The sequence below is a fragment of the Antennarius striatus genome, chromosome 23, assembly GCF_040054535.1.
Source record: "Antennarius striatus isolate MH-2024 chromosome 23, ASM4005453v1, whole genome shotgun sequence".
NCBI classification, from domain to species: Eukaryota; Metazoa; Chordata; class Actinopteri; order Lophiiformes; family Antennariidae; genus Antennarius; species Antennarius striatus.
The window spans coordinates 3,559,662-3,569,564 of NC_090798.1; the positions used below are offsets into that span (position 1 = coordinate 3,559,662).

The 9,903-nt window shown below is 37.5% G+C and overlaps 1 protein-coding gene across 1 annotated transcript; it reads left to right on the forward strand.

The window, feature by feature from the left end:
- Positions 1–5,344: 5,344 nt before the first annotated feature.
- Positions 5,345–7,693, forward strand: leap2 (liver-expressed antimicrobial peptide 2). Its single transcript, XM_068308070.1, has 3 exons — positions 5,345–5,584; positions 5,969–6,147; positions 6,633–7,693. The coding sequence occupies exons 1-3, from the start codon at positions 5,513–5,515 to the stop codon at positions 6,685–6,687; spliced, it is 306 nt and encodes a 101-aa protein (XP_068164171.1). The 5' UTR covers positions 5,345–5,512; the 3' UTR covers positions 6,688–7,693.
- Positions 7,694–9,903: the final 2,210 nt, after the last annotated feature.

The window sequence follows — 9,903 nt, forward strand, 5'->3', positions numbered from 1 at the left end:
AAGACTCGAGTCAATCTTAAGGGAGAAGAGACCGGATTCGAAGGTCTGGCGTTTTTTTGCGGCTCACGCTTGAAGCACTTTTAATAGACGGCTGCTGAACGGAACTCTGGTCTGTCAAGAAATACGCAGACTGTTTGTGTCTATGCATGTATTTTTTTCATATAATTATTCTGTGAGCTGTTTAAATTGCTGTGAGCGTCCTGGTCGATATGTTCCTACTGGAGGCAAAGAAGTTTGTACTTTTGGAAACATTTTAAGTCACTTTCAAGCAACTTAGCGAGAAGTGAGTCAGCTGAGCTAAACTCTCGTTCCAGGGTAACAAAACCTCAGACAGTAACTTGATGACATTTACTCAACATCAGGGTTATATCTTTTTTTTTTTAAAGAAAACCGATCTAACTGGACAAGTAAACACTGTTCTGTTCTCTAATATTAACCCGAATGAAGCCAAACACATGTAGAATCCATCTCCAGTATTCAACCTCAAAAACCTCAATCATCTAGAGTTTATTCTTATGTGTGTTCATAATTTTTTTTTTTCTGTGTTGTTCTTGTGTTAAAATCTGATCTGTATTTCTCATCAGGATTATAGTTCCCAAAAAAAAAAAAAGAAAAGAAAAGCCTGTCTGTTTGAAAAGGAACAGCATGGATAACGTAATCGAGGCTGCGTTCCTTGACAGGAAACTGGACCCGATTTTAACGGATGAAGGGAAGACGTAACTGCGAAAGCCTTATGATGTCACGTGCTTGCTGTCGACAATCTGAATCTTTTGCATATTGTATGTATTTATAATGGGAGGGGGTCAGAAAACCTGCTGCGACTGGCCTGTTTTGGATAGAAGATGTTAAAGGAAAGGATTGAGTGGAGGTGCGACAGCGTTCAAGAGAACAAACCCAAGCGTTGTGGTGGGGAAAAGAAATGCAGTTTTTTTTATTACGAGGACAATGAATAATCAAATAAAATGCATGTTTTCTAAAACCAAATTTATTGTCATTTGTGATGTTGAGAAAATGTTTTTTGTCTAAAAATAGAATTAGAATAAATAGAATTTTAATGCTGGTTTATTTTGGGGGGAGGATTGTTTGTTTTTTACAGATTTACTCCAAAATTCTCTGGTTCCCTGTTTGGTTTATTGTCTAATCTTTCACCCACTTTCCAAATGATCCATTAAGAATTGAAAGTTGATATGAACTTTTTTTTTCTCCTGAAACTTTCAAATAAGTTTGGGAAAAAATTCCTGGAACCACCTTTTTATGTGTCCAGTCTGAAAGTGAAAGGGTTCTTCTTTGCAAGTTGGGCATGATGCAAAGTTTTATCGAAATCTGTCCACTGATTTATGCATAATATATATAAATAGAGAAAGCAGCATTAACAGAAGTTCATGCACTTCCCTGATCCACTCAAATTTGTTAGTGTTTGATCAGGAAAAAAAACTATCTCCAAGATTTAGAAAATCCTTTTTGTCTGAACTTGACCTGATGATTTAAAACCCTATGGACATAAGATTAAACTTGTATTTAAAGAAAAACAAGGATAAAATCAGTTGAAGTAGGTAAATGAAGAAGTTTTCAGTTTAATTATAGATATGAAGAAAGTAAACTTAAACTTTACAACCATAATTTTGTACAAAACTGCTGTGAAAGAGAAAATATCAAAAAGTGCAGCGTCAGTTTGAGTCCAACAGATGGCGCTCTTCACTTAAAACTGTGTCTTGTTTCCATAAACGGTCTAATCCAAATCAAACTGGGCTTGAGTTGTTTTCCTACCAGTTTTGCACCTCCAGGGGTCACATAGAAGATGCCCCCTCTGCACACATTCTGCATGCAGTCATGCAAACATTTCCACAACGTTTCAAATAGTTTTTTTCCTCTCTTTCTCCCGTGTTCATTCTCTACATGTTAGCAGTTTAAATCTGGGGTGCAGTCAAACCGTCCTGACCAGATCTAAATGAATGTCAGCAGACAGAAAGAGCACGAAGCTTCTTTTACCTCGCATAACAGGAAAGTTTAGTTCCCTATGGCACGGATTGACTTTGATATGACGGTGACTCACACGAAGAAAGACTTAAAAACAAACTTTCTAGTCTGGACTTTCAGTTTTTTGGGGGGTCTTAACTTATTTCATTATAACCCAGTTTTACAGTGATTCTATACAGGCATGTGTTTGAATTTAATTCCGTCTTATGTCAGAAGCAGTAAGTACAAATAGGTGCAAACTGCAGCTTTTTTAATCATTTTTACAACCACAGAAAATGATCTTGAGCATTCATGGGTTAGAATCTGACTGCTTAAAAGTTAAATCTCAAAGGAAATCTGTATGAAAAGAACTCTTTATTCATTTGACTTCTTGTGATCTCCCCGCTGCTCTGCATCTCTAATCTGTTACCGTCACCCGTGTTTTATGGAGTGACTGGAAGTCCTCCGTTTTATTGGACCTCACTGTCTGTTTTTCCTGGGGGGATTTGGCACAAATGTTGCTTTTATCCACCCAGTTCTACTCTCCTCCAACAGAAATGGTGGTGCTCTGACATTACACACTCAAAAAGCAACGCTGATTCCCATAAATGTCACACAAGGATGTGTCCTGTGAGGAAGAAGCAGCCTGTCTCTAATCTGATTTGACTTACAGAAAGCCTCGAAGGATAGTGATTAATAAACTTTTACGGGAAGCAAACTTGCTTTATGAGTCACACAAAAATGAGTGTGGTGTTTATGTTGAGGGGAAAATATCATGATTCAAGAGAAATGAAGCAAATATTCACATTTTTAGAAGTCAGAACCTGAAAATGCCTCATATATTTTTGAAAGCTTTGTTTATTAGGTTTTAGTTTGAGTTGTTTTGGTTCTTGACAATAAATCTGCTACCAATCAGAAAGCCTTTTTATTTCCCCTTTAAATGGGTACACATCCATAAGGAACATGAATTTGTGGGATGAGCAGCAGAACCGAGCAACTCAAAAACTGTCCAGATCTTTGCCGCCATTACCAAACATGCTTTTTGAATCTTGTTTTGAATATGCGTCTTTGTGCACGCGCAGGACTGGTTCCTGCTAGATTTTTAAATGATTTTAGATTAATTATTGAAGAGATAAATGATGCCAGAGTTCTTCACCCTCACCACACCTCCTTTCAGGTGATGATTGGCTTTAACTCAAGGCTATTTCTGGGGCATTCTGGGAAAAAAAAGTTTTATTAAATCCACCCTGTTCTGTCCTCAAGAGGACTGAGAACTGGTTAGATGAGGTCATGTCTGCAGCCACCCTTCGATCCGTTTGTCTCAGTGAATTATTTCCTCTTATTCGGGGCATTCGGAGTTTAACGGTCCAATGTGCGCCAGACAGGTGTTATCTTGTCCAGTGGTCCATGTGGTGACTGCATTGGAAAGAAAATTCATTTAAAGCCTGAATGATGTCATTTCAAATTATCTGAATGTAAACTGGAGTTGTTCTGCCAGCGATGCCACGCGTCAGGAGAACGCCTGTTGTGTGCAGCTGAAAATTAAAGTTCAATGACAGCAATGGTAAAAGTCCAGCATCATCATTAAATGAAATCCAAGTTAAATATTTATTCACCGCTCGGAGATTACATTCTGTTCCTATCCATGTAACGTCACATAATGAGAAACAAGGATGATAAAATCTTCATGTGCAGTTTTTTTTATGGCTTATAGTTTCTGGACAAAATGTTTCGTCCTCTTTACTTCCCCCATTTGTAATTATTTTAGTATTCTTTTTCACATTTCATGCACACACAGTTATAACTTTTCTCAATTGCATCAGTTCACCGCTGGCAGCACAGTCGCTGCACAGCTGGGTGATGAATCATGGCGATAGTATGAGGCAGATGTGTTGACTTTTTATATAATGCTGGGGTTTCCTCTCGCGGACCTTTGGATGATCAATCTCACAGGAATCAGTGCAGAACTTTTCTATTACATCCTTTATATCAAGTCTTATTCCTCTTATGTTAATTCCAGCATTTGGACATCATTTTGTCATTAGATTGTCTCTACTAGAGCGTTCTTGTCTTCTCTGGGCCAGCCTGGGTTTCCGATTAATATCTTGTGTTAATTTGAATAAAAAATGTTACAATGGAATACGTTTTTATTGTTTGATCACAAATCCAATGAAGATAGATTGCTGTGGATTAAGAAGATAAAAGATGTTGATTCAAGGAAAACTGACCCACCTTTAATAATATATATTCTGTAATATATATTCTATATTCTATTTTTAAAAATGTCAGCTGGTTCACCTTTGTCTTACTAACCCAGTTGGTGAGATCCAGACACACGCATGCAGGTTTTATAATACACTCCAGTTTCAAGCAACATGACATACTTGACATACATGACCTATTCTGTTTCCACACACGAGAAGGTATCACATGTGAAAGTTTACATGCATCTGGTTATACACATCACATATATACAGTACCAATCCTAGAAGTACATCTGATTGTCAGCAGGTTTGTGAGCACGATTGCTAAAAAAACAACACAAAAAAACCCCCAATGTAACAGATTTTCACAACTCTATAGAAGGATGGGAGCAGAATAGAGTCCATTAAAGCAGTTTTTACTGAAAGTTCAGAAAAATTCTTCCGTCCACTTGGTGCAACATCTTCAAAAACATTCATTGCAATGCAAAAAAATGTGTTCCTAAATGTGCAATAAATAAATAAATAAAATAAAATTTAAAAAATAAATAAATATATATATATATATATATAGCTCATGTATGCAGATGCATGTGTCACATGCCAGGGTTGTGTGTACAGTCTGCCTGCTTATATAAACTGTCCTCCTACTGTATATTCCATCTATCTTGTATAAGTGGAAAATCGCAACAGGTCAGGGGCATCAGTTGTCGGAGATTCAGTGCAGCACGCAAACTTCAGCTTGATAAAACCTTATCTGACTGAAGTTCATTCACACACACTGTGGCATTGACACACACACATAACCCCTGACCTTTTTGGATCTTTTTTTTGACTTGGCTCTTTCTCTTCCTTTATGCTCTGTTCACGTGTGCTGTGTCTGGTCCGCCTGTATCCGTGTTATCAGCATGTTAATATGCACATGTAAAGAGTGTTTGAGTGCATATTCCAGAGATAAGAAGAGAGAAAGAAAATCTATCTGGATTTGGATGTCCTGAAGGGATTGACATTTCCCTAAGTGATTGCAGAAATCATGTAATGTCATATTTGGGCCAGAAAACAGAGATTAAAAAAAAAAAGGAAAGGGGTGGACGAAACCGCCTGGACTGTGACTATCTCTCCCTCCCTCCTGCGTTCTCTCTCCCGGGATCATGGTCCGTCTGTATAAAAGCTGAGCTCGCTGAGTCAGGCTTACTTAAAAGAGTCTTCCAGCAACCCCACTGACTCCTCACAACCTCCAGACTGACCCAGGGTCGGCTGATCTCCCGGAGGGATCGACGAGATCAGACTTGAAGAGGTGCAGGTTACTGAGAAGAAATCAGCCTCATCGGCCCCCCTGGCAAACGTTTGTGAAGATGCAGGAGAAAGTCATCCAAAGGAAAGCAGCAGCAGTCCTGTGCATCGTCCTGCTGCTGATGGCTCAGCAGGTGAGTGGAAGTCCAGGAAAACCGTAGAAATATACTTTAGAGATTCAGATTAAGTTTAAAACAGACAAAAAAACATAGCGGGAGTAAGTTAAATATGAAATGACTCATACTATATAAGTACAATTGGAATGTTTTTATGCTTTCTTGATATATTACTAATCCAACCATAACTAAATGCTTTTTTTTTACTGTTTCTCAAAGAAATTTGATAGTTAATTGATAGATAATTGTGTGGATCTAGATAATGATTTTTTTTAGAATAAAAGGGCCTCATCCCAACACTTAAATTCTCAGTGAGCCATCTTTACATAACTGTTTTTCCTTCTTTTTGGTTGGGATCTTGTAGAATAAACGACTTTGTATTTTCTGTGTTTGTTGCACCAGGTCTTTGCTGGTCCACTGGTTCCACAGGTCCGGTCCAGCCCCGATCAGAGACCAGATTCAGGCCCGGTTCAGGTGCTGAGGAGGATAGCTCGGATGACACCCCTGTGGAGGATCATGAACAGCAAACCGTTTGGAGCTTACTGCCAGAATAACTATGAGTGCTCCACCGGACTGTGCAGGTAAATGAAAATACCCCTCCAAGATACCCCGATCGAGGTGGGGAAGGACAATTAAAACAGGTTCATATGTGTAAAAATAATTGAATTAGATATTTTTCTCTGAGATAACTGATTGTGGTTGGACAGGGATTGATATCATTAGTGTCATTCAATGTAAATTTAGCTTGAGTCATGCAGAAGACACAAAGTCAATGACGTGATTGAATTTATAGATATGATGGTGAATGTGGATTAGGACTAGTTTCGCGATTGATCTTGATGAAAAGTTATGGGGATCCAAATTAACATTTTTGATCCATCCCCATGAACACATCTCATGTGTTCATAGGGATTTCATAGGCTGGTTATGTCCCCTGGTTATGTCCCATCATATTGCTTCACAGGGAATACATTTGAGTGAACCACATAAAGCTTTGTGCTCTTTGACCTTTGAAATCATCCAGCTTTATTTAAAAACTAACAAACCTTCTTGTTCTCTTTTTCAGGGCGGGACACTGCGCCACCAGCTACCGAGCCCCCCCAGAGACCGCTCACTACTAGCGGACAGGAAGTGTGTTTACACGAGTGCACAGCGGTGATCCTCACAAAGGACTTTCCTTCTTGGACATGCACCTGGGCAGACTGTGTTTAGAAAAGGTTTTATATTTATATGTTGTTTTTTTTATGAAGGCCACAGCAGGTATTCAAGGGTTATTACTGCTTTATTTTCTAGTGCTTTATTTCCAAGAGAATAAGGGAGAGATAAAAAAATGAGGACAAATAGGAGGAGTCAGGGGTAAAAATCTCCCTCTGTCGTGATTCCAAAGTGATTTCCTAAAAAAAACAAAACCCACAAACCCCAAAAAAGAATCTTTGAAAAGTTCTTTACCTTTACATTTTTTGAGATATTATCTCACGTTTGATAAGTTATCACCTGAACGTGTCAGTCGAAGGTCAAACCCTCCTCCTGATAATGTGTGGAAAGAGAATATTCGCTTTTCCGAAGGGGAATCATGTGGTTCAGATTCCTGACGTCAGAAAACATTTTAATCTTATTGACTATCACTTCTTAAAAAGCGTTGAGTTAAAGAATTTATTTCAATCACCAATACGACCGATCGGTTTCAACACAACTTCCTCACAATTGTCAAACTGAACACGAATGACGTCATTTACAATAAATCCAGCACATGCACATGGATTATGATGTCACATTGTTATTTTATTTATTTGCTATTAAATGTACTTATTCTCATGTATTTGTTCTAGAATAATAAATTACCCCTCATTGTTTTTCTGGCACCAGGAACCAATTTTGTTTCACAATCTTGTTTTTTTTTTTTGTTGTTTGCACATTATTGATAAGCGGTGACCAGTTTCGCTTTGACTTTACTTCATGTGCAGAGCAGGTGTCTGCTGATATTTTGAATGCTCAGCATGTTTGATTGATATTTGAACAGGACTGCACTTTTAAACCCAAATGATCTTTGTACTGTCTGCTCTCTTCTCTATGTACTGTACTGCTTGCATTGTCGCATGTAGAAAAAATATTAAATCTTTTAAAGAACTTAACCTGTCTTAAAGCACACAAAGGATTTTATGAACTCCCTTATTTTTACATATGTCCCATGTTAGGGACATAAAGGATACTCGATGTTTGTCCAAACCAACTGTACACAAAACGTAAAGTAGGTCATGATCATTGTTTTGACCTTTCCTCTGATTTCATGTTTATTTTGGGAACTTTTGGGGGTTTGGTTTTTTTTCACTTGTGTGTTTTTCTCAGTTTTGGTTTACAAAAGGGTGGAAAAAATAGCCTGAAATGTCCCTCGTGACACGACAACTAATGCCATCCAACTAAAACCAATCCAACTTTCCGAACAGTTTCTTGGTAATCCAACAAGTGATTTATGCCCAAGTAACAAACAAACAAGCAGGAAAACAATTACAGCATTTTCCGCACTATAAGGCGCAACTAAAAGCCTTTAATTTTCTCATAAACTGACAGTGCACCTTATAATCCCGTGCGTTTTATATATGAAAAACATTTTAGAATAGGTCATTCACTGAAAGTGCGCCTTATAGTCCAGTGCGTCTTATAGTTGGGAAAATACTGTATACATTCTATATATTTTCAGTTAAATTTACCGAATTGTCCTTTTTGCTGTTGCCTCTTCTGTCATTTTGACCGTTCTGTTTGGCCTCGTCGTATCAGACAAACCATAATCATGAGAAAACAAACTGTATCTAACTGGAAACTGTCCCGCAGACGAAGGCGCCTCACGTCCGCTACAGTTTAATTATTATATTGAACAAATTATAGCACTGAGGATAAGTTGGCATCGCCAGCTGCACTTACTGTATGTTTTAACCCCATTGGCCAACAGAGCTGCTAATGACAACATCTGTTTGTTTTTTGTTCTCTTAATAGCTGTAAATTCATCCTTATTGAATAAAACTGACTGTTTATGAATTGAGCGTGTTGTTTTTGTCAGTCTGAGATCCAGGTCATTCATTACCATGTTTTCAGGCCCCCCCAGTCGTCTGCCGCCGTATGTTTGCTCTCACATGTTCTCCACGTTGGTTTCTGACCCCGGTCGTGCATTTTTGTCTGAAAACTTTGGACTAATCATTAAATTTCAAAGTTTAACACATATTTACTTCCTCTGACTTTTTCCTGAGCATTATCTCGTCTAAACTTTTGACATGAGCGTCTTCTATTGATTTTATTTGTAAGTATAAGATACTGTATTTCAGTCATGCTACCTCCCAAACTATTAAATGTATTGTTTCAGATAACATTAGAGTAAATATATTTTGTTGGAACCTGACTGCACTTAATGCAACATGGTAAACTTTCTATCTGCTAAACAACGGTATGCTGACTTTATCATGCATACATTAGCATTTTAGCATTATACTCAAACCACAGTTTTTGGTAATTAAAAATTGCTTTAAAAGATAGATAAACAACTTTTTTTTAGCTTTAATTTAAACTTTAACTTAAATTCATGAATCAAAATTAGTAAAATTATCAATTTGAAAGTTTCATCCAAAAAATAAAAATTACAAAATAGCTGAGTTTTTTTTTAGAAATGACATTGGAAAGAGTTCACGTATGACATGTCAATGGAATCGTTACAGTAATATTGCTGCAAAAGCAGATAACATGTAATATATCATCCATCTATTTTGTTGTAGATGAAACATCCGTAATTGTTTCGTCTAGTCGCTTATCCACCATATGGGTCACGGGTCTACTGACGCCTAACTACAAATGAGAGACAGGGTACACCCCTCGATCTGTCGCCAGCTCCTGGCAGGGCCACATGAAAAGACACCATGTTGTCCCACATAAAAATATGAATTCAATAAATCAGTCAGTGCACAGAGACAACACTGACATCTTCTGGATTGAAGTACTGTTGTTTCTGTCCCTGGATTTGTATTGGCAAGAATCTGAGCTACAAAAGATCCACGAGATTGTATGAGATCAGTTGCAAATGAAAATATTAAGTTGTGTACCTCATTAGAAGAAATTCTGTGCATTTAAAGAGAATTTTTTCAATTCATAAAGCATGTCATTCTGTTTTGGTGTATCTTCATATGCTGAAAAATGTTTATTAAAAATGAATTTAAGGTGAAGATTTTGCGTTTGCATGTACATGAAAAAAAGGTTTCCACTGATGAAAACTATGATGTGATTCAAAGTTCTGGTCACATGAAAACCAGATTATAAGACAAAATTCTCAAATGAAAATAGATCACATGACACAA

Bases quoted from the DNA above. Each gene is read 5' to 3' on its own strand.
- leap2 (XM_068308070.1), top strand. From the start codon at position 5,513: ATGCAGGAGAAAGTCATCCAAAGGAAAGCAGCAGCAGTCCTGTGCATC. The intron at 5,585-5,968 runs GTGAGTGGAAGT...TTGTTGCACCAG, and splicing joins TGCTGCTGATGGCTCAGCAG to GTCTTTGCTGGTCCACTGGT. The intron at 6,148-6,632 runs GTAAATGAAAAT...TCTCTTTTTCAG, and splicing joins TGCTCCACCGGACTGTGCAG to GGCGGGACACTGCGCCACCA.